Raw genomic sequence first — 22,638 nt, 5'->3', positions numbered from 1 at the left:
AGTGGAAATGCCAGTTGAACGCCTAAAAGCAATGCTTTAAGTGGCACTTTTCTTGAGGTTGTGATACCCCCTTCTCAACCTAATTTATATCCTATTTAATGACTAAGGAACAATCCAAGTACTTGTAATACGTATTTTAATTTTTGTTTCATATGACTTTAAGTGTTGTCTAGGTGACACCAAAATCTAAGGCAAACAGACTTGACCATCTTCAGACCCACTGCATTCTCAAGCTGAAGTGGTCTGCTCATAGTTGTGTGCCAGGTTGCTCATCAGTATTGACACTGTCCCAGAACAGGTTGTAGGTATAATTCAGAGACTGTCCTTTGCAAAGGAAATGACCAGCATTTCAACTGTATGTCTTCCTGGAAGGGTAGATTCTGCTATATCTTCTTTGTCTGCATCAAAAGACTCAAGAGGAATGTGGACACATTTCATATCCCATTTGTAGAGTAAAGCTTCAAGTGACCAGTCAGCACTTAAAAAAAAAAAAGTTGTTCTTTTAAAGTCATGCCTTTTCTGTTTTGCTTCAGATATATTCTATTCTTAAATTATGTATCGCATGGGTAGGGTAGAGTAAGGCTTAAGTTACATACAAAAAGTAAGGGTTATCCATACTTGCCTCCTAACTTGATAAGTAGACCACAATTGGACCTTGGGGTTCTTGTGCATCAAAAAATATATTGTAGCCAAAATGTCTTCAAAATCTGAGGAGAAAGGATTTATGAATAGACTTTCATATAGCATCACTGGCCAAATGTACTATTGAGCCAAAAAAGCTTACCTTCTGGTTCAAAGAACACATCAGATGCAAGGATAATATCTTGTGGTGGTAGAGCCAGAAGATCCCAAGATACATGACCCCATGTTAGTCCTACCACCTGCAGATGTGGCAGGTTATTCATTTGGCAGCTTTGCCGACAGACTTCCAGACAGTGAGGCAGTTCTGAGCTGTCTGACAGTATTACTTGTGCACCACATTTGGCAGCCAAAATTCCTGGAAGGCTCACTCCAGCTCCAATCTAATGTTATGAAAGATGGCATTTCACAATTATACTTGGAACTGCAAATAATTGGGAATCTTAGTACTTTTTCATTATATTCTTGCATTTTTAAATAAGCATAGTCAGTCTTTCTGGGTTTGTGTAAAATGTACCGTAACTGAACATTACTATAAACATGACAAAAGTACATTCCTTATGAATCTACTCTGCTAAAAGGTAAAAGCTTAACCTTCAATTTCAATATTAAAGGGCCATGTATCGTAACTGGCAGTTAATTGCTATGCACACAGAAGTAGTTTTGGGGCACTTGATTCCTCTGCCATGATTTTCAGTTTTGTTTTATTTTTTTGAGACAGAGTCTTGCTCTGTTCCCCAGGCTGGAGTGCAGTGGTGCAATATCGGCTCACTGAAACCTCGCTTCCCGGGTTCCAGTGATTCTCCTACCTCAGCCTCCTGAGTAGCTGGGACTACAGGCATGTGCCACCAGGCCTGGCTAATTTTATCTTTTTTTTTTTTTTTGAGATGGAGTCTCGCTCTGTCGCCCAGGCTGGAGTGCAGTGGTGTGATCTCGGCTCACTGCAAGCTCCGCCTCCCGGGTTCACCCGCCATTCTCCTGCCTCAGCCTCCCGAGTAGCTGGGACTACAGGCGCCCGCCACCAGGCCCGGCTAATTTTTTTTGTATTTTTAGTAGAGACGGGGTTTCACCGTGTTAGCCAGGATGGTCTCGATCTCCTGACCTCGTGATCTGCCCGCCTCGGCCTCCCAAAGTGCTGGGATTACAGGCATGAGCCACCACGCCCAGCCAATTTTTTCTATTTATAGTAGAGACGGGGTTTCACCATGTTGGCCAGGCTGGTCTTGAACTCCTGACCTCAGGCAATCCGCCCGCCTTGGCCTCCCAAAGTGCTGGGATTACAGGCATGAGCCACAGCGCCCAGCCAGAGACATAAATTTCTGTTATTTGTAAGCCACCCAGTTTATGGTATTTTGTTACAGCAACCTGAATATAAAAAGGCTGCATGACACTGCTGGGACACCTAAAACAATGGCCTTAAAGACTGCCACGGCCGTGGAAGGCAGTTCAGGGGCTTCATCTAGAATAGCGGTCAGCAAACTAAAGGGCTAGAGAGTCAATATTTTAGGCTTTGTGGTCCACCTATCATCTCTGTCACACTTTTTTCTTTTTTCTTAGAGACAGGGTCTCACTATGTTGACCAGGCTGGTATCAAACTCCTGGGCTCAAGTCATCTTCCCACCTCGACCTTCCAAAGTACTGGGATTACAGGTGTGAGCCATCACACCCAGTATCTTCTTTAAAAAACCACTTTTTTTTTTTTTTTGAGATGGAGTCTCGCTCTGTTGCCCAGGCTGGAGGGCAATGGTGCGATCTTTGCTCACTGTAACCTCCGCCTCCAGGGTTCAAGCAATTCTCCTGTTTCAGCCTCCCGAGTAGCTGGGATTACAGGCGTGCACCACCAGGCCCGGCTACTTTTTGTATTTTTAGTAGAGATGGGGTTTCACCACATTGGCCAGGCTGGTCTTGAACTCCTGACCTCAAATGATGCACCCGCCTCAGCCTCCCAAAATGCTGGGATTACAGGCGTGAGCCACCATGCCCAGCCAAAAAACCACTTTTTAAATGAAAAAAAGTTGCAGGATAATCTCTGTACCTTAAGACAAAAACAAAACATTCTTAGCTCACAGACCTTACAAACTAGCTAAATTACCCGATTTAAAAATATTTAACAAAAGCTAAAAACAAGCAATATACACATGTCAACTTAACACATCTGAACATAACCTAGAACTCTGGAAACTTCAGGGGCATTCGTACCTCTAAGATGGCCTTGCCTGGCAGAGATCTTCTGTGAAACCAAAGGTACTGGGCCAGGACCACAGCACAGGGCCAAACATACATTCCATACTGGAGATGCAGGACCTGAAAAGAATGTTTTTGTGTGCCATAAATAATTTAGCTGCTGGAAGTTGGAATCATTCATACAGCAATTTCTGTCAGGCATTGGCATCCATTACAAAAATGGCAGCCCTGTTCACCAATCCACGACCTTTGGGGATATAAAACTGCAATGCAATGTGATAGAAACTCTTGATAGCACTGTTTATTCAACAAGTGCTTCTAGTGTCACAGTATCAGGGATCATTCTTAGACTGGGGATGTAGCTCTCCCTGAGCACATATCCTACTGTAGAGAGGGAACGAGCAAGCAAATAAGATATTTCTAGTCAGGGGCCGGACACGGTGACTCAGGCCTGTCATCCCAGCACTTTGGGAGGCTGAGGCGGGCGGATCACCTGAGGTCAGGAGTTTGAGACCAGCCTGGCTAACATGGTGAAACCCCTGTCTCTACTAAAAACACAAAAAATTAGCCGGGCATGGTGGCACCTGCCTGTAATCCCAGCTGAGGCGGGAAAATCGCTTGAACACGGGAGGCGGAGGTTGCAGCGAGCCGAGATTGCGCCACTGCACTCCAGCCTGGGCAACATAGTGAGACTACGTTTCAAAAAAAAATGGCTGGGCGCGGTGGGTCACGCCTGTAATCCCAGCACTTTGGGAGGCCGAGGTGGGTGGATCATCAGGTCAGGAGATCGAGACCATCCTGGCTAACGCGGTGAAACCCCGTCTCTACTCCACTAAAAATACAAAAAAATTAGCCGGACATGGTGGTGGGCACCTGTAGTCCCAGCTACTCCGGAGGCTGAGACAGGAAAATGGCGTGAACCCGGGAGGCAGAGCTTGCAGTGAGCAGAGATCTCGCGACTGCACTCCAGCCTGGGCGACAGAGCAAGACTCCAACTCCAAAAAAAAAAAAAAAAAAAAAAAGGAAAGAGGCTTCTATTCTCACAGGCAATATCATCACTCCCTACATTTAGGAAGAAATGCAAGTGTATTTAAACGTGAAGCCAGCCGGGAGCGGTGGCTTACACCTGTAATCCCAGCACTTTCGTAGGCCGAGACGGGTGCATCACCTGAGGTCAGGAGTTCAAGATCAGCTTGGCCAACATGGCAAAACCCCGTCTCTACTAAAAATACAAAAATTAGCCAGGCATGGTGGTGGGCGCCTGTAATCCCAGCTACTTGGGAGGCTGAGGCAGGAGAATCACTTGAACCCGCGAGGCGGAGGTTGCAGTGAGCTGAGATTGTGCCACTGCACTCCAGTCTGGGTGACAGAGCGAGACTCCATCTCAAAAAAAAAAAACAAAAAAAACAAAAAAAAAAACAAATCCGTGAAGCCAGATTGGGTGTGGTGGCCAATGCCTGTAGTCTCAGTTACTTGAAACGCTGAGGTGGGAGGATCACTTGAGCCCAGAGGTTGAGGTTGCAGTTAGCCCACCACTGCACTCCAGCCTGGGCAACAGAGCGAGCGTCCGGGTCAAAAACAAAAAAAAGTGAAGCTGTTTGGAAACAATCAGAAATAGCCTCCACTCCAGTCTTTTTTTTTTTTTTTTCTTTTTGACAAGGTCTTGCTCTGTTGCTCATGCCTGAGTGCAGTGGCCTGATCATAGCTCACAGCAGCCTCGACCTCTCGGGCTCAAGCAATCCTCCCACCTCACCCTCCGGAGTAGCTGGGGCTACAGGCACAAGCCATGATGCCTAATTTTTCTACTTTTTGTAGAGACGTAGTATCACTATATTGCCCAGGCTGGTCTCGAACTCCTGGTCCCAAGCGATCCTCCCGCCTCCGCCTCCCATTTAACTTCTCTAAAGCTGTTTCTTTAGCATGGGACATGCCTCACAGGCTGGTGTTAAAACCAAATGAAATACTGCAACGTGAAAGTGCTTTGAAAAACCGAAGACAGGCAGGGCATGGTGGCTCACTCCTGCAATCCCAGCACTTAGGCAGGCGGGAGGATCACTTGAATCCGGGAGTTGGAGGTTGCAGTGAGCTGTGATCGCGCCACTGCGCTCCAGCCTGGGCGCCAGAGCGAGACAGTGTCTCAAAAAAAAGAAAAGAAAAAGAATTATTATGGAGAGTTTTGTTGTAGCTGTGAGCTTAGAGGAAGAAGCGAGGTCCAACCCAAGAAACACTTTGGGCACCAAATAAAACTGGAAACCCTGATCCCAAAACTCACACAAAAGTGAGAGAGAAGGATGAATCAAGAAACCCTTGGACAAGATCAAAAGAAGCATTAGAGGTCAGTCAAGAATGTCACTTTCCTGGCAGGAAAGATTCGATGTGGAGAAAGCCGGCCCGGCGCAGTGCCTCATGCCTGTAATCCTAGCACTTTGGGAGGCCGAGGCAGGAGGATCACTTAAGCTTACAGTTCGAGACCAGCCTGACCAACATAGTGACCAGGGTCACTTCTTGGCAGGGTCTCCAAAATTCTTACTGAGAGACATTTAATGCACCGAAGGGCTTCATATCCGACGTTTTTGCTCCGGGGGTCAACCTAAAGCAAGAAGCTGCGCAGCTGAGCGTCCGCACCCCCGGTCCCTCAGGAACCCAGCCAAGTCAGCCGAGATCCGCTCCTGACCTCAGGCGCCTCCTGGCGGGTGCTGCTGCACGCACCTGCGGGACGTGGACCTCCAGGACAGCCCCGTCGGCCCCCGGGCCCGGCTCCTCCGAGAATCGAAAGCGCTGGGCCCGGACCCCCTGTCCTCGGAAATCGTGCTCGCCCAGTGGGGCGTCGTTGGGCCCCGGGCGGGCGGGGGACCGCGGAAGGCTCCGGGCTGCCAGACTGCGCGAGCGGGAAGCCGCGGGCCACGTGGCCGTAGCACCTGACGGCAAGAAGGGGAAAGCCCAGATCTGGTGATAACCCTGCCGCGCTGCGAGGGAAGAAAGCCCGGAGCAAGGCGAAAGAGACTCACACGCGCAGAACTGGCAACGGGCGGCTGGCGCGACCGGAAGTGATGGGCACAGCGGCAGCGCGGGAGGGGAGGGGAGGGGCGGGGCGGGGCGGTGACGCAGCCGACGTGACCTTCCCAACATGGCGGAGGCCCGCCGTGTGTGAAGGCGTACCCCAGGGGAGCCGAAGCCAATGGAAAACCGCGAGAGGCGTCGGGGCGGGGAAGACGGCGGCCGCTTGCCCAACCCGAGGCTCGGGAGGTGGCTGGGGAGTGAATTTTCTGGAAGGCGACTTTAAAGGCGCGGGGACTGAGCGAAGGGCGTTTGGGTGCCGCCGTCGCCGCCGCCCAGGCCGGGGAGGGGTGCGTTAGTGTCAGGAAGCGGGCTGCGCCGAGGTCGTAGCGGAACCAGCTGGCGACCCCGCAGAATGAACCACAAGAGCAAGAAGCGCATCCGCGAGGCCAAGCGGAGTGCGCGGCCGGAGCTCAAGGACTCGCTGGATTGGACCCGGCACAACTACTACGAGAGCTTCTCGCTGAGCCCGGCGGCCGTGGCGGTGAGCGGGTCGGTCGGGGGTGGCCAGGCCGGGCATCGGCACCTCCAGCCGCTGCGCACTTTTCTCTGGGCCCGAGGCTGCCCTCGCCCCGAGCGCCCGGGACCTCGTAGAGGCTCACCCGCACCCCGCGGAGTTTGGGGTCCCCGAGGCGCGGATTCCGGGGCGGGCCTGCTTCCTCCCGTGCTGTGGCCGCCCGTCTGCTCTGGCGGACGACGGGAGTCCCACGCCCGTGGCGCTCTCAACTAGAAGGCCCGTCGTCCCTGACTCCTTTGGGCGGCGGGTCCCCTAGGGGACCTGGCTGTCAAGGCTCATGGGGGGTGGCTCTAGGAACGACGTGGCCTCACGCACGCGCCCTGCCCCCACCCCGGAGGAGCCAGACGAGAGTCAACTTCCTTCGGTTTGTCATTACCAGTTGGCCTTGGGGACACCCTTATCTGCCACTGGACTTTTTTTTTTTTTTTTTAACTGGACAGGTCTTTTTTAATTCCCTCAGGATAACGTGGAAAGGGCAGATGCTTTACAGCTGTCTGTGGAAGAATTTGTGGAGCGGTATGAAAGACCTTACAAGCCCGTGGTTTTGTTGAATGCGCAAGAGGGCTGGTCTGCGCAGGAGAAATGGACTCTGGAGCGCCTAAAAAGGAAATATCGGAACCAGAAGTTCAAGTGTGGTGAGGATAACGATGGCTACTCAGTGAAGATGAAGATGAAATACTACATCGAGTACATGGAGAGCACTCGAGATGATAGTCCCCTTTACATCTTTGACAGCAGCTATGGTGAACACCCTAAAAGAAGGAAACTTTTGGAAGACTACAAGGTGCCAAAGTTTTTCACTGATGACCTTTTCCAGTATGCTGGGGAGAAGCGCAGGCCCCCCTACAGGTAAAAGTATTCTGCAGCTAAGTGGTTAAAATCCTTTTCTTTCTTTCTTTTTTTTTTTTTTTTGAGACAGAGCGTCACTCTTGTAGCCCAGGCTGCAGTGCCGTGGTGCGATCTCGGCTCACAGCAACTTCCATCTCCCGAGTTCAAGCGCTTCTCCTGCCTCAGCCTCCTGAGTAACTGGGATTACAGGCATGCGCCACCACACCCAGCTAATTTTGTATTTTTAGTAGAGACGGGGTTTCACCATGTTGGTCAGGCTGGTCTCGAACTCCCGACTTCAGGTGATCTGCCCGCCTCGGCCTCCCAAAGTGCTGCGATTGCAGATGTGAGCCACCGCGCCCGGCCTGTGGTTAAAATCTTATCTACAACAGCATTTGCTCGCTGAGTTCAGTTGCTAATCTTTTTTCGAAACAGTGAGTACTCCCTCGGCTGTACATTGAACTCACTTAGGGGGCTCCTGAGGCCTGCCTGGGCCCTACTGGGGAGACTGATTTAATTCGGGTGATGCCTGCGCATCAGAATTTCTGAAAGCTCTTCAGGTGACTTAAATGTGCAGCTAAGGTTGAAGCACTGATCTCTAAGGGAGGTTTTAATAAAGTCCAGCAATAAACCACATTAGTGATTTTTCTTTTTTTTTCTTTTTTTTTTTCTTCATTGAGATGGAGTCTCCCTCTGTCGCCCAGGCTGGAGTGCAGTGGCGCAATCTCAGCTCACTGCAGCCTCCGCCTCCCGGGTTCAAGCAATCCTCCTGTCTCAGCCTCCTGAGTAGCTGGGATTACAGGTGCCCACCACCACACCCGGCTAATTTTTGTATTTTCAGTAGAGATGGGGGTTTCACCGTATTGGTCAGGCTGGTCTTGAACTCCTGACCTCAGGTGATGCACCCACCTCCGCCTCCCAAAGTGCTGGGATTACAGGCGTGAGCTACCGCCCCAGCTGATTTTTCTTATTTTGTTAGGAATCAGTCCATGAACAATGCACTCAGTGTTTCTGTGTACCAGAATTTATATAATCTCTGAAATAAAGATGATATATCACATAAAATTAAAACCTGGCCAGGTGCGGTGGCTCAAGCCTGTTATTCCAGCACTTTGGGAGGCCGAGGCAGGTGATCACTTGAGGCCAGGAGTTCGAGATCAGCCTAGGCAACATGGTGAAACCCTGTCTCTACTGAAAATACAAAAATTAGCCAGGTGTGGTGGTGTGCGTCGGTAATCCCAGCTACTCAGGAGGCTAAGGCAGGAGAATCACATGAACCTGGGGAAGCAGAGGTTACTGTCAGCCAAGATCACGCCACTGCATTCCAGCCTGGGTGATAGAGCAAGACTCTCAAAGAAAAACTAAAAACTTATTGTTTTGTGTGGTGTGTGTGTAAGTAAATTACACTTCACATCTTGGATATCTCCATTCTGTAGGTGGTTTGTGATGGGGCCACCACGCTCCGGAACTGGGATTCACATCGACCCTCTGGGAACCAGTGCCTGGAATGCCTTAGTTCAGGGCCACAAGCGCTGGTGCCTGTTTCCTACCAGCACTCCCAGGGAACTCATCAAAGTGACCCGAGACGAAGGAGGGAACCAGCAAGACGAAGCTATTACCTGGTTTAATGTTATTTATCCCCGGACACAGCTTCCAACCTGGCCACCTGAATTCAAACCCCTGGAAATCTTACAAAAACCAGGAGAGACTGTCTTTGTACCAGGTATAGATGAACTGGAAGAAAGTACATTCTTTGCTGGGTGCGGTGGTTCATGCCTGTAATCCTGGCACTTTGGGAGGCTGAGGCGGGCAGATCACGAGGTCAGGAGATCGAGACCATCCTCGCTAACACGGTGAAACCCCGTCTCTACTAAAAATACAAAAAAATTAGCCGGGCGTGGTGGTGGGCGCCTGTAGTCCCAGCCACTCGGGAGGCTGAGGCAGGAGAATGGCGTGAACCCAGGTGGCAAAGGTTGCAGTGAGTCTAGATCGTGCCACTGCACTCCAGCCCGGGCGACAGAGCGAGACTCCATCTCAAAAAAAAAAAAAGAAAGTACATTCTTTGATTTCAATATTTTGTCATTTTGGAGCAGAACTGTTAGAGAGTGAGTCCAAAAAATCCTTTGGATGCTGCCTGGTAAATGAACTGGTACTCACCTCTGACAGTAACATGTAGCTATAGTGTTACATACTTTGGGAGCTCTTGTTCACATTTTATACGGCTATAAAACCTGATAAACTGTATGCAGGCCGGGTGCGGTGGCTCACACCTGTAATATCAGCACTTTGGGAGGCCGAAGTGGGTGGATCACTTGAGGTCGGGAGTTCAAGATCAGCCTGGCCAACATGGTGAAACCCTGTCTCTACTAATAATACAAAAATTAATCAGGCGTGGTGGCGGGTGCCTGTAATCCCAGCTACTCAGGAGGCTGAGGCAGGAGAATCACTTGAACCCGGAAGAGGAGGCTGCAGTGAGCTGAGATTGTGTCACTGCACTCCAGCCTGGGTGACAGAGCAAAACTCCATTTCAAAAAAAAAAAAAAATTGTATGTAAAGATACAACTTTTCTTTGTCTGCAGTAGTTACCTATTGTCTTTGTATATGTGTAGCGGCTTGTTTGTGTTTCTGTAAATTGGGGTTTAATTTTTTTTTTTTTTTGGAGACCGAGTCTCGCTCTGTCACCCAGGCTGGAGCGCAATGGCACAATCTCAGCCCACTACAACCTCCTCCTCCCAGGTTCAAGCGATTCTCTTGTCTCAGCCTCCCAAGTAGCTGGGAATACAGGCAATGCCGCCACACCCAGCTAATTTTTTGTATTTTAGTAGAGACGGGGTTTCATCGTGTTGCCCAGGCTGGTCTTGAACTCTTGAGCTCAGGCAACCCACCCATCTCAGCCTCCCAAAGTGCTAAAATTACAGGCGTGAGCCACCACCCCAGGCCAGGGTTTAATTCTGTAAATTGAGTTGGAGGTCTCACTGTTACCCAGGCTGGCCTCCTTGGTTCAAACAAGCCTCCTGCCTCAGCCTCCTAAAGTGCTGGGATTGTAGGTGTGAACCACCAAGCCCAGCCTAAATTGGGTTTTTGATGCAGTATAGCACTGTCCGGGTTGAGTCAGGAAGCCCCACACCAGACAACTGCGCTTTGATAAGTGAAGGAAAGTAAGGTAAGCGTATTTAAAGCAGGTGTCCTCTTCCTAGAGGCTGAAGAACTTTATGCTTTTGCACTTTTGGTCATAGCTTTGGATTAACAGGAGTAAACAAACTTTTTCTATAAAGGGCCGGGGAGTCAATATTTTAGGTAAGCCAGACTGTCACAACTGCTCAACTCTGGCCTTGTAGCTGGAAAGCAGCCCTAGACAATCCGTCACCAGGTGGGCATGGCTGTGCTCCGATAAAACTTGATTTACACAAACAAGTTGTTTGCAATCCCTGAATCAGAAGGAACGTTTACTACCCTGTATCATGTCTCTGTAGGCTCTCCCTTATGGATAGGAGTTCCCAATTTCTGGTGTGTGTGTTATACAGTAATTAGGTATAGGATCAAACCCTGTTTAACTGTTTATTTGTTGGATTTCAGGAGGCTGGTGGCATGTTGTCCTCAATCTCGACACTACTATCGCCATCACCCAAAATTTTGCCAGCAGCACCAACTTCCCTGTGGTATGGCACAAGACGGTAAGAGGGAGACCAAAGTTATCAAGGAAATGGTATAGGTGAGAGTCATTTTTTTCTTATTTCTGCTTGGTTTCAATTTCGACCCCAGAGATAAAATGGCTAGTCCACTGCTGCGGTGATGTGTGCTGATCGTACACAGGGTTGGGCAAAGCTGGGGCTGCCGACCCTCTGGGTAGAGGAGAGAGGGGCCAAGGTCAGGGCAAGTCCTCAGGGTGTTCGCCAGCCTCGAGGTGGCAGGGTGAGACTCTGCATGTTGAATCCAAGCCACTCAGTCAAGACGTCATAATTGGGATTGTTTCTCGTTTTGTTTTGTTTTGTTTTTCAAAGCTAGCGCTAGCTAAAATCATTTTATTTGGGTTTTATTTGGGTTGTTTCTTTTTCTTACCTAGAAGCATTATTCCCATTTGAACTTAATACCTTCAGTTCTTGTGAGTGAGGTGACTGCCCTGGAGACTTAGCTCCTCTGTTTATCCACAGAACAGATACAGCACGGGCAGCGGCAGTGCAAGCCACCCACAGCCACCCCGTGCCACTGTGTCCCAACCCTGACCTGGAGGGACCAGCTCTCGGGGTAAGAGAGGGATTCTGGCTTGTTCCATGCTCAGCCTCCCTGCTGAGAGGGCCAGTAAGGGTGGTGGCTTCTGTTCTCCCTGGACTCTTGGGCATCTGAGGCCCACTTACCCCGCCCCGTAGGCCACTGCGTGCTGTGATTTGGTCACACCGCAGGCCTTATGATACAACAGGTCTTTTGTCACTGGATACAGTGGATGCCAGATGAGGTTTCTGAAGGGGAGGGCTGCTGCTCTTCAGTTCAGTTTTACGCTCCCAGTGAGGGGGAACCATCTCTGTTATTTGACACCTCGTATTTCTTACAAATCTAATTGTTTCTACTCTTAGAAATAGAATCTAACCAATGCAACTCTGATCATTATGTGCTGTGCTGTGGAAAGGAAAGATTTTTTTAAAAATCAACTGGGAAAGGTTCAGGAAGTAAAACTAGGAAGAGAAACTTTTTGTCCTAAGGGAATAAAACTAAGACTAACTTAAGGAAAATTGTGCCTCGTGTATTGGTGGCACGGCTGGCTCATTTATGCAGGTGGTAGTAAATTGTGTGTAGTTAGTATAGTTTTCCTTGCAGAAAAACATGGGCACCGTATTGGGTTTCTCTTGTTCCCAGCCTGGGGTTTTGTCCTCACATTGTACAGTATCCATTCTGAACGGACACACCTGGCATTCCCAGGTGTTTCTGAGAGACACAGGCCTTGACTCTGAGTGAGTCCTTGTGAGTGGATATGGCTGTCAGTGCACTGAGAACAACACTTCTTGCCTCTCAGGATCTTGAAGCAAGAGCACCCCGAGTTGGCAGTCCTGGCAGACTCGGTTGACCTTCAGGAGTCCACAGGGATAGCTTCCGACAGCTCCAGCGACTCTTCCAGCTCCTCCAGCTCCAGTTCGTCAGACTCCGACTCAGAGGTGAGGCCTTGCTCTCTGGCTGACTCCTGGAGCCTCCAAGGCTCATGTAACTCAGTCATAACCAGGTGTGACTCTTCCTCCTCCTATCCAGGAGAAGGATATGAAAGTTTTTCCACGTTGTTCTAAGGGTTACACAGTTGTCACCATTCCTGCTGAGTGGTGTATCTTGCCCATTTTACAGCTTCGCACATGTGCATGAATTTTTGTTTGTTTGGAGACTGAGTTTCGCTCTTGTTGCCCAGGCTGGAGTGCAATGGCGCAATCTCGGCTCACTGTAACCTCTGCCTCCCAAGTTCAAGCGATTCTCCTGCCTCAGCCTCCCTGGTAGCTGGGATTACAGGCGTATGCCACCACACCCAGCTAATTTTTTGTATTTTTAGTAGAGACTATAAACTCTGTATACTTCAGTAGGGCTTCACTGTGTTGACCAGGCTGGTCTCGAACTCCTGACCTCAGGTGATCCACCTGTCTCAGCCTCCCAAAGTGCTGGGATCACAGGCATGAGCCACAGCGCCCAGCTAAGAATTGTTAAAATAGCCTCGAGGTATCAGGGGTATTTGGGGATTTAGTGAAGTAAATGGCTCAAGATGAAGCAGCAGTGTCAGATTTCAAACTCATCCTTCTGACCTCAAAGCTCATATGAAGAATTTCCCCCATGGATGGTGAATTGTAAGCCTGGAAATTCAGCAAATCCAGTAACCTTAAACTTGAAGCTGACAGTAATACTGGGTGAGAGGGCCCTGCAACTTTAACAGATGAAATTTCTATCTCAGCCTGGCGCAGTGGCTCACGCCTGTTAACCCAACACTTTGGGAGGCCAAAGTGGGTAGATTACTTGAGGTGAGGAGTTCAAGACCAGCCTGGCCAACATGATGAAATCCCATGTCTACTAAAAATACAAAAATTAGTTGGGCGTGGTGGTGCACACCTGTAATCCCAGCTACTCAGGAGGCTGAGGTGGGAGAATCACTTGAACCCAGGAGGCGAAGGCTACAGTGAGCCAAGATCATACCACTGCACTCCAGCCTGGGCGACAGAGTAAGACTTTGTCTCAAAAAAAAAAAAAAAATTCTGTCTTTTCACACAGTCTACTGATTGAGTCTTTTCTCGTCAGGCGGGGAACAGGCTCTGGGAATGTTCAGTGCTGTACCTACTTCTTTCATACATCAAGCTCTGTTGGTAGAGTGAAATCTTATAATGTACTTTCAGAATTCTGACTAAAAGATTTTTACAATGGGTATCCTATTCAGACAGATAACCACACCGTTAAGAGAACAGTGGAGGGATACTTGGCCTCTGAGGGAAGTTTGAAATTCTTAGGGAGCCAGGAACATCCAAGGAGGTGGCTATGAAGGCTACATTGTGGAGCTGTCATAATGACTGCTTTGCATCTGGGAGAAGGTGACCAATATCTGTGCTGTCTCCAGAGGTCAGAGGTTTGTTTAATGAAGAAGTGGGTTGCATCCAGGTTGACTCCTTGTTTTCTGTCCTCCTGTGTCCAGTGCGAGTCTGGATCCGAGGGCGATGGGACAGTGCACCGCAGGAAGAAGAGGAGGACGTGCAGCATGGTGGGAAACGGGGACACCACCTCCCAGGACGACTGTGTCAGCAAAGAGCGCAGCTCCTCCAGGTGACCCAGCAAGGCTGTTGTCTGTATGGAAGGACACGCTCGCGGCGAGGGCAGGGCCTGGGGAGGGTGGCCTGTCCAGTCCTGCAGACAAGGGGAGGCCTGACAGAGCCCAAGAATGAGGACACCCTCGGCACGGGAACCCATTCACTTAGCGTTTGCTCCAGTAGCTTTCCCTCTGCTACCGATGCAGATAAACGCGGCTTGTTTTACTCAGAAAGGCAAGAGAATGTGAATAGTGCCAAGAAAACCCTTTACATTATTTAATAAAAATTGAATCCATTTTCTATCTTGGAAATGTTTTCCTTTGAGAATACCAGAACATTCCCTTATTGCTCTTCTCCTCATGGTGGTCTTGGGGGAAAGCGTGACTCCTGCTGTGCATCCTGGACCGCAGAATCGTCGTCCCAGCAGCGTAGGGAGAGCCGTTGGAAAAGTCACCCGGCATCTTCTGCAGAACCTGAGGCGTGGCCTCTTGCTTTTTCTCCCAGTTTGCCGTTGCTGCTTGAGTGCTCAGCCAAATCAGACAGCAGCAGAAAACTCTGATTTATCAAATCTTTCTTTTTTTTTTTTTTTTTTTTTTTGAGACAGGGTCTCGCTCTTGCCCATGCTGGAGTGCAGTGGCGTGATCATGGCTCACTGCAGCCTCAACCTTCCAAACTCAAGCAATCCTCCTGCCTCAGCCTCCCAAGTAGCTGGGACTACAGATTCACCCCACCATGCCCAGCTTATTTTTTTTTTATTTCTATTTTTTGAGACAGTCTTGTTCTGTTGTCCAGGCTGGAGTGCAGTGATGCGATCTCGGCTTATTGCAACCTCTACCTCCCAGGTTCAAGCAATTTTCCTGCCTCAGCCTCCCGAGTAGCTGGGATTACAGGCATGCGCCACCACGCCCAGCTAATTTTTTTTATTTTTAGTAGAGACAGGGTTTCACCATATTGGCCAGGCTTGTCTCAAACTTCTGACCTTGTGATCCGCCCACCTTGGCCTCCCAAAGTGCTGGTATTACAGATGTGAGCCACCATGCCCGGCCAGCTAATTTTTTTATTTTTAGTAGTGACAAAGTCTCTCTGTGTTGCCCAGGCTGGTCTTGAACTCCTCACCTCAAGTGATCCCCCCACCTCAGCCTCCCAAAGCAGCAGGATTATTACAACAAGCATGAGCCACCTCACCCAGCTTTTATAAAAACTTAATCACGTCTCCAAGTACAAGATTGGACCTAAATAAGTTAAAATTTAAACGTGTTTGCAAGCACCTGGGCATGTAACAGGCTCATAATGGAATTTGTTCACTCTGCATTTGTCTAGGGTCTTTAAATGCCACAGGTCTTTGATGTGCTGGTTGAAGTGTTAAGAGAGGTTGTTGGAAGATAGTAAAATACTGAAGTTGAAGCTAGGCATCGTAGCTAAAGCCTGTAATCCCAGCACTTTGGGAGGCCAAGGCAGGAGGATCACTTGAGCTCAGGAGTTCAAGACCAGCTTGGAGAATATAGTGATACCCTGTCTTTAAAATATATATATACATGTTTTAATACTGACGTTCATAGGATTTTGAATGTCTGAAGTCCTTGACTGCTGAAGGTGACATTCCTGTTAACGTTTTCTCTCCCAGCAGTTCAGTCTTTCTTAAATGCATTGGGGAAGTGCAGGACTCACAGCCCCTCCTATCGTGTAGTCTCCATTCTCTGTGGTTTAGCTGAAATTCCATGGGGAAATTCAAGTGACTTATTCAAGTGAATTTATCAAACTGGAATGTCCATTTCTCAACCCTAGATGTCCTTTCACAGCCATACTTAGACTCTTCTTGCCTTTTTAAATTGTTTCTATTATTATAGATTTATAGATTTATATCTGCACTTGATCTGTGACTTTGTAATCTGTAAGAAAACTCTGGAGAAAGCCCTGCCATGACTTCCACGTGGGGTCCTGGGGGTCCTGCTTTTAACATTGCCTTCCAGCTTTGTACCCAGCATGCTGTCTACGTGCTGATTACAGGCAGTTGTACTTTCCTTGGCAGGATTAGGGACACTTGTGGAGGCCGGGCTCACCCCTGAGCAGATAAAGAGACTCTCCCTGAGGTGCTTTCAGCGTAAGCTTTTGGCAGCCACCCAACTCAGTTCTTGCGTCTTCTGCTCCTACCTTCTCCTCTGTCTTCTTTGAATTTGGATATTCCTTCCCTGGTCCAAGCTCCTATCTTCGGTCAAATGCTGTTTTTACTGCTTCCTAAGGATAGATTATCAAGAAGTTTAACAGCTCGGCCAGCTCAGTGAAACACTGAAGCTAACGGGATGTTGGGTAAGAAGGTTCTGTGCTGTCTCATTGAAAACCGAGCCGGTCAACCACAAGGCTGGCGGGGTGTGATCCTTGTAACGTCTTGTGTCTGTTACCTCACGGATGTCGGTAAGGAGTTTCCACAGAGCCAGCTGTGTACCACAGAGACTGAGAGTGGTGAGTGGACTTTGTGAGCCAATTATGTGTCGGAAGGACTTGGAGTCTGCCCTTCTTCCTGTATGTCATCATCAGCCAACAAATGCATTCAGTGGCAGTGACCCAGCACCATCACCATCACCCACTGCTCATTCTGTCTTAGGATTCCTTATCTTTTTCTCCATCATCATAGAGACTGTGAAATTTCAGGGGTGTTTTTGTACAGTGTATTTTTTTGTGGGGGGGTGATACATTGGGGTTTTTTGTTTGCATAGAGTGGGAATGGTGTGCAATGTGCTCTTACCACAGAACTTAAAGTATGAATAGGCTCCATTCTTCCGCACCATGGGATCCATAAGAAGTGCTCACTTTGCGAGGTACTCTGAGATTAGCGTTCCCCATTTGTTTGACCTACAGACGTTAAGTGGGTGACTTGTGTTACACACAGGGAGTAAATTCAGAGATGGCACCTGTAGTCTTTGCAGTCTGTTGATACTTCTAAATAACTAACTGGATGACTTTTTGGGGATTGACCGGCAGATGCCATCTCTTGCCCTCTTGATTCACCTGCTTGCCTTAATTTGTCCCTAAATTCAACTAAACTTTAATAAGAGGGGTTGTCAAGGCCATGGGGCGCACTTGGAAGCACTGCCTGGGCTGGAGCGTTGGAGGCATTGGCAGGCAGGTGGGAAGGAGCTCTCACTGCAGTGTTCACAGGCAGGGAGGCTGTGTGTGGATGCGTTAGAATTGTGTGCTGTTGCCTCTCAAAATATCCACTAGAAACAGGTGTAACCAGGAAAATACAGGTCTCTGCTCACTGTTATTAACAGACTGTCGTTTCCTGACATTGGGTCATGTGGCTTTACTCTAGGAGACTGGTTCTCTGTTTTTGTCTTAGTTCAATTTTCTGCATCCTCAAATGCCAACCCCAGTATGTGGCTGGGTAGGTAGAACTGTGCTGCCTGCTTGCCATGGGGGCTGCTCTCCCTCCTTACCCCCACGCCCACAGCCCCCTTGGTTCTGTGGTGGGCACAGGATGTGTTTGGGTGTGAGTAAAGTCAAACTCTGAATGTATAATCTCTTGGTAGTAATATCTGAGTGGTGTTGCTCCTCCTGCTTTTTAAAAAGACTTTTCTTGCCATCTACAAAAAGCTTTTTTCTTTTTCCCAGCATTGCTCCTGTGCTGCCACACTTGCCCTTTTTCCTTACCTTCCTTTCAGTTTTCTATCAACAACGCCTCTAAACTTCAGTTTAAAATAAAAAACAGCCCAAAAAGGCTCTTTGCCACCAGGGGGCGTGGTAGGACACGTTGCCAGTGGTCTGGATAGGGGAGCAGAAATTTTGAATTTTAAAAATTAGCCACCAAGGCCAGGTGCAGTGGCTCAACACCTGTAATCCCAGCACTTTGGGAAGCTGAGGCAGGGGGATTGCTTGAGTCCAGGAGTTCAAGACCAGTCTGGGCAACATAGTGAGATCCCATCTCTCAAAAAAAATAATAAATCTAGAAAATAAAGATTAGCCACCCAGTTTTCCTTCTCCAGATGCTAAAGGTGATTCCTGTTTGATAACAGTATTCCAGAAATGAGGGGAATAACATATCTGATAGGTCCAAGTCAGCTCTGGATAGTACAGTGTCTGGATAGTACAGATTCTGTGCTCCTGGGACATGCTTTGTTTATTCCTGCCAGGCCAGGGATTCAGCAGCCCTATTCCCCAACCCCCGTTACCGTCTCTGTGGGCTAGCCAGGCTGTCCGTTATGTAAGCACAGCAGGGGCAAGGTGGGGAAACCGTGTGTGGAAAAGGAGTGGAGTGGTGGCGGGTGGCCAAGGTAGACTAGGAAGAGTGGGTACCCAGAGACCACTTGTTCAGAAGTTAACTCCTCTTCCCATCTGGCGTGAGCTACTCCATTGAATGGTGCCAACAACAGTAAAGTGAAGGAGATAACGTTAGATTATTTTCAGGGATGATTCTCCAAGATGACAGCAGATCTTAAAATCAAAGAGCTGGGTCCTGGAAGAAGGGATCTTGGATTATTAACTTCTGATGGAAGGACCAGAGTGGGAGAGACAAGAGTTGGGGACCTAGAACATCAGGAGGACCCTGGGTCTTTGGGGATGAGGCTTCACCATCAGCTGGAAGAATCCATGCTTCACACACATGCCTCTGCCATTAGTGGTACTGGGATGTTTAGGGTGACATCCTTGAGGGGAGAGCCACTGAAAAGAGGGACATTCACATTTTGCTGTATTCTTGCAGCTGTCCATGTCTTAATAATTCAAGCGTTCAATAGATGTTTGAGGGCCAGGCACTGCTCTTGAGGTGCTGGAGATAACGGTGACAAGCCCAGGTCCCTGACAAACTCCACAAGCTTAATGGACAGTGAATGTGCGGCTGTTCACAGGGCCGCTGGTGAGGGCAGGTAGAAGGAAGTGCAGACCTTCTTAAATGCAGGTGTACCGGATCTACATGAAAGAGCATAATTAACACCAATGTATACTTAAGGTAGTAACAGCTTCTTCATAAAGTAGCAAAACTAAGGATCTGTGGGAAGGTTGCTGGTGCAAATGCTTTATAAGCTTACTAGAGACTCAGCCTTGGATTTAGGACTTTAGACGAGTATAGGATGGAACAACATTTTTGCAGTAAATGTAAAAAATGCTGTGTAGGAGGAAGGCGTATAAGGATGCCCCAGCTGTAGGTTCTTTAGATTGTCTGTAGTATTTCCACGAGTAAGTTGTTTTTGATGTGTGTACTGGTATTGCTGGTAGATTTGAAGTGGAGTCTGGCGGCTTCTTCCACACTCCCCTCCCACTAGCTTGTGTCAAGATGTGACATCCTATGCAGCAAAACTAGGTGAGCTTGCACCCCCAGGCGGTGGCTCTCAACTTTGTCTCATTGTTCAGAAATTTCGGCCAGGCGCCGTAGCTCACCCCTGTAATCCCAGCACTTTGGGAGGCCATGGCAGGTGGATCACTTGAGGTCAGGAGTTCAAGACCAGCCTGGCCAACACGGTGAAACCCCGTCTCTACTAAAAATACAAAAATTAGCCAGGTGTGGTGGCACATGCCTGTAGTCCCAGCTACTTGGTCAACTCAGGCAGGAGAATCACTTGAACCCAGGAGGCAGAGGTTGCAGTGAGCTGAGATCAAGCCACTCCAGCCTGGGTGACAGACCGAGACTCTGTCTTTAAAAAAAAAGAAATGTCATCTAAGCCCCAGTGAACCTCCTGGGAGGAGAGCTAGCCCTGGCCAGCTGTCTCCAAAGTGACTGGATGCTACAGAAGAACTGGGACTGTCTTCTGCACACTCGTGCCTCCTGGAGTTGTCAGAACACTGAGCAGTCTCCTAGTTCTGCGTCAGTCTAGCCATGGGGTCTGCCATGAAAGCTTGTGGATCTGCTATTGGGTTGGTATTTTAAACTTTCACTTGGGTGAAACTTGTTCATCATTTTAAATAAAGCAACATGATTTGGAGTTGTGTTTTTGGCATTGTTTTGTCCTTATTTTCTTTCTTACTCATTTGAAAGTCAACAGAATGTATTTTGTCAGCAGAACAGGACTTTAAAAAAAAGTATTTACACTTTAAAACAATGGGATGGAGCACAAAATTAAGGCCCTGGGCCAGGAGCATTGATGCACACCTGTAATCCCAGCTGCCCAAGAGGCTAAGGCAGGAGGATCACTTGAGCCCAGGATGTCGAGGCTGCAGAAAGCTATGATCATGCCTGTGAATAGCCACTGCACTCCAGCCTGGGCAACATAGTGAGACCCTGTCTCTTTTAAAAAAAAAAAAAAAAGAAAGAAAGAAAAGAAAGACCCTGTCTCTTTAAAAAAAAAAAAAAAAAAAATTGGCTGGGCGCGGAGGCTCATGCCTGTAATCCCAACACTTTGGGAGGCTGAGGCAGGCAGATTGCCTGAGGTCAGGAGTTCAAGACCAGTCTGGCCAACACGGTGAAACCCTGTCTACTAAAAACAGAAAAAAATTAGCCGGGCATGGTGGTAGGTGCCTGTAATCCCAGCTACTCAGGAGGCTAAGGTGGGAGTTTCGCTTGAACCTGGGAGGTGGAGGTTGCAGTGAGCCGAGATTGCGCCACTGCACTCCAGCCTGGGCAACAGAATAAGACTCCATCTCAAAAGAAAAAAAATAGGCCCATACACTGGCTGAAACTTCCACAGTGGTTAAAAGCTAGTCGCCCGTAGATAAAGCCTATTTCACATTTTATAGTTTATAGCCTCTCTTCATCAACCACCACTAAAAGGAAATGCATGGCCCGCTTAATATCGTGCAGTGCAGCAGAATTCAGCTCTCCCTGTTGCTGGGGGGTCTCGTTTGTATATCTTCATTTAAAAAGAAGCACTCCATCTAATATCTGGTTTATATCACAGATCAGCTCAGGCACTGTAATTTTCCCAAAAAAGTATTAAAGGCATCCTCAGCAAAAACTGGAACCGTGTTTTTTTTAACATTAGGCCTTATGTTTGGCGTGATACCTGACATGCCCGTCCTGTGTTTATTTAAAATAACTAAAGAGTGGGTGGGGAGTGGTAGGAAAGTATGTTTTTGGTTACAACGTATTTATCTCAAAATCCACTGTTCAGCAACAGAGGCCTGGGAGGATCTGGAGAAACAAAAACAATAGCCTTCATTTCCTTCATTGTACCCTCCCACCCTGCATGCATTCTGGAATTGTGCAAAGAAGAAAGTCTGGTAAGAGGAATAGCGTTGACCAAGGACCTGCAGCTGAATTTCAGGTCTAGGGGCGGGGGAGCCATGTTACTGTTAACAGGGAGGCCTGTGTTGAAGGCTGCTGGCCTCAGCTCCGAAGGGAGCATTCACTGGCCGGGATCTGGAGATGTCCTCTGTGAAAGTGCATTAAGGCAACCCTGAGGATTAAAAGCAACTCCTGACATGCCTATAAAAACGGCAGTGGCTGAACGTAATCCGGCATTATGATTGCTTTACAAGCCAATGCAGGCTGCCGTTTCCATGAAGCTTCCCGGGTTTGCTTGTCTCTCTGCATTCCCCAACTAGCACTTACATTTCCAAAATGCTCTAAGATGAACCGCCGTACTAAGGCCAAAGATGACCCAAAGCGTCAAGGCTGCCCAGGCCGGGCAGGGGTTGGCCCTCCTGTGCCTCCCAGGTGGTCAGGGCTCTGCCCCCTCAACACCCCCGCCCGCAGCCTGTGCGTCACCCTCCCGGGGCCGGAGGGGGCGGGGGCGGGGCGCGGCGATGGGGGCTCCGCCCCGGGGCGGGGCGCGGCGACGGGGCGCGGCGGGCTCCCTCGGGGTCCCAGCTGGCCGGCACTAGTCGGCCGCGGCGCGATGGAGGCGCCGGCCGAGCTGCTGGCCGCGCTGCCTGCGCTGGCCACCGCGCTGGCCCTTCTGCTCGCCTGGCTACTGGTGCGGCGTGGGGCGGCCGCGAGCCCGGAGCCTGCCCGCGCGCCCCCGGAACCCGCGCCCCCGGCCGAGGCCACCGGGGCCCCGGCGCCGTCCCGCCCCTGCGCCCCCGAGCCGGCGGCCTCGCCCGCGGGGCCGGAGGAGCCTGGAGAGCCCGCGGGGCTGGGGGAGCTCGGGGAGCCTGCGGGACCGGGGGAGCCCGAAGGGCCAGGGGATCCCGCGGCGGCGCCAGCGGAGGCGGAGGAGCAGGCGGTGGAGGCGAGGCAGGTACGCACCGGGGCCCTCGCGGCCTCCTCCCCACCCCCGGGGCTTCGGCTGCCGCTGCCGTTCCCCGCCGAGCCAGGGAGCGGGGCCGCGGCCTCCAGCCCAGGCTGCCCCCAGGAAGCGCAGAACCCGCGGCCCGCAGGAAATGCAGGTCCCGCCGTGCTAAGCCGCAGCCCCGCAAACTCGCCGCCCTCCCCCAGAAAGTGTGGCGAGGGGCGAGCCCGAAGGAGTTTGTTTGGAGGTGTTTTGCTCTCCCCTCCCCTCGGCCTCTCCCAGCCCAGGGCGTGCTCCGCAGCTGCTGGCTCCCAGGCCTCGGGACCAGGGCTTGAAATTTTGCTCCACACCCACATCTGACCCCTCCCGCCCACCGGTTCCCAAATCCACGTGCCTGTGGCTTATTTCAAGGCCTGCCATGAGAGTTATCTTGATGTTGAAAAAGTAGTACTTTCGGGGGGCGAGGGAGGAAAGCTGGCTTTTCTTTTTCAGCCAATTTGAAGTCCAGATTTCAGAGTCAGTGCTGTGGCGTTTTGTGAAGCCCGTGGGCTGGGAC

At 49.7% G+C, this 22,638-nt stretch overlaps 3 protein-coding genes and 1 long non-coding RNA gene across 12 annotated transcripts in view; 2 read left to right on the top strand and 2 right to left on the bottom strand.

Annotated features, from left to right (window-relative positions):
• Window positions 1-119: 119 nt before the first annotated feature.
• METTL23 (methyltransferase 23, arginine) lies at window positions 120-5,967 on the bottom strand. 6 transcript variants are annotated; one of them, XM_057300228.2, is made up of 5 exons: window positions 5,533-5,952; window positions 2,839-2,943; window positions 785-1,022; window positions 623-707; window positions 120-478 (listed from the first exon to the last, which is right to left on the bottom strand). In XM_057300228.2, exons 1-5 carry the CDS (start codon window positions 5,950-5,952, stop codon window positions 313-315), a joined length of 1,014 nt encoding a protein of 337 aa, XP_057156211.2. In that variant the 3' UTR covers window positions 120-312. The 6 variants fall into 6 exon arrangements, with proteins under 6 accessions (XP_057156211.2, XP_008969829.1, XP_063455499.1 ...); XM_008971581.4 differs by having other exon boundaries at window positions 5,832-5,905; XM_063599429.1 differs by having other exon boundaries at window positions 5,498-5,741.
• A 262-nt stretch (window positions 5,968-6,229) lies between these two features.
• Window positions 6,230-19,898, top strand: JMJD6 (jumonji domain containing 6, arginine demethylase and lysine hydroxylase). Of its 3 annotated transcripts, none has more exons than XR_004667374.3 (7): window positions 6,230-6,364; window positions 6,858-7,246; window positions 8,662-8,948; window positions 10,802-10,937; window positions 11,377-11,470; window positions 12,234-12,372; window positions 13,875-14,002. XR_004667374.3 is itself a non-coding variant. In XM_003818295.5 (7 exons), exons 1-7 carry the CDS (start codon window positions 6,236-6,238, stop codon window positions 16,050-16,052), a joined length of 1,245 nt encoding a protein of 414 aa, XP_003818343.1. In that variant the 5' UTR covers window positions 6,230-6,235; the 3' UTR covers window positions 16,053-19,898. The 3 variants fall into 3 exon arrangements, 2 of the variants coding, with proteins under 2 accessions (XP_003818343.1, XP_063455496.1); XM_003818295.5 differs by lacking the exon at window positions 11,377-11,470 and adding an exon at window positions 16,016-19,898; XM_063599426.1 differs by lacking the exon at window positions 13,875-14,002 and having other exon boundaries at window positions 11,382-11,470.
• Window positions 17,957-22,638, bottom strand: part of LOC117976618 (uncharacterized) — a 43,910-nt gene continuing 39,228 nt past the window's right edge. The window contains exon 3 of the long non-coding RNA XR_010110721.1: window positions 17,957-18,888. This is a non-coding gene — a long non-coding RNA (uncharacterized LOC117976618). The remainder of the gene's footprint in view (window positions 18,889-22,638) is intronic.
• Window positions 21,678-22,638, top strand: part of MXRA7 (matrix remodeling associated 7) — a 34,725-nt gene continuing 33,764 nt past the window's right edge. For both annotated transcript variants that reach the window (XM_034942960.4, XM_057300229.2), the window contains exon 1: window positions 21,678-22,091. In XM_034942960.4, the coding sequence (XP_034798851.3) occupies window positions 21,750-22,091 (342 nt within the window). In that variant the 5' untranslated portion in view covers window positions 21,678-21,749. The remainder of the gene's footprint in view (window positions 22,092-22,638) is intronic.

The sequence above is a fragment of the Pan paniscus genome, chromosome 19, assembly GCF_029289425.2.
Source record: "Pan paniscus chromosome 19, NHGRI_mPanPan1-v2.0_pri, whole genome shotgun sequence".
In the NCBI taxonomy this organism is placed as follows: Eukaryota; Metazoa; Chordata; class Mammalia; order Primates; family Hominidae; genus Pan; species Pan paniscus.
Note: the sequence above shows the minus strand (reverse complement) of the source record. Positions and strands in the feature narration are given on the sequence as shown.

Coding starts and splice junctions, on each gene's coding strand:
- METTL23 (XM_057300228.2), bottom strand. CDS start 5,952: ATGTTGGGAAGGTCACGTCGGCTGCGTCACCGCCCCGCCCCGCCCCTC. Junction 708..784: donor TGTGTTCTTTGAACCAGAAG/GTAAGCTTTTTT, acceptor CTTTCTCCTCAG/ATTTTGAAGACATTTTGGCT. Junction 479..622: donor TCTACTTATCAAGTTAGGAG/GCAAGTATGGAT, acceptor TTTTTTTTTAAG/TGCTGACTGGTCACTTGAAG.
- JMJD6 (XM_003818295.5), top strand. CDS start 6,236: ATGAACCACAAGAGCAAGAAGCGCATCCGCGAGGCCAAGCGGAGTGCG. Junction 8,949..10,801: donor AGAGACTGTCTTTGTACCAG/GTATAGATGAAC, acceptor GTTGGATTTCAG/GAGGCTGGTGGCATGTTGTC. Junction 10,938..12,233: donor TTATCAAGGAAATGGTATAG/GTGAGAGTCATT, acceptor CTTGCCTCTCAG/GATCTTGAAGCAAGAGCACC.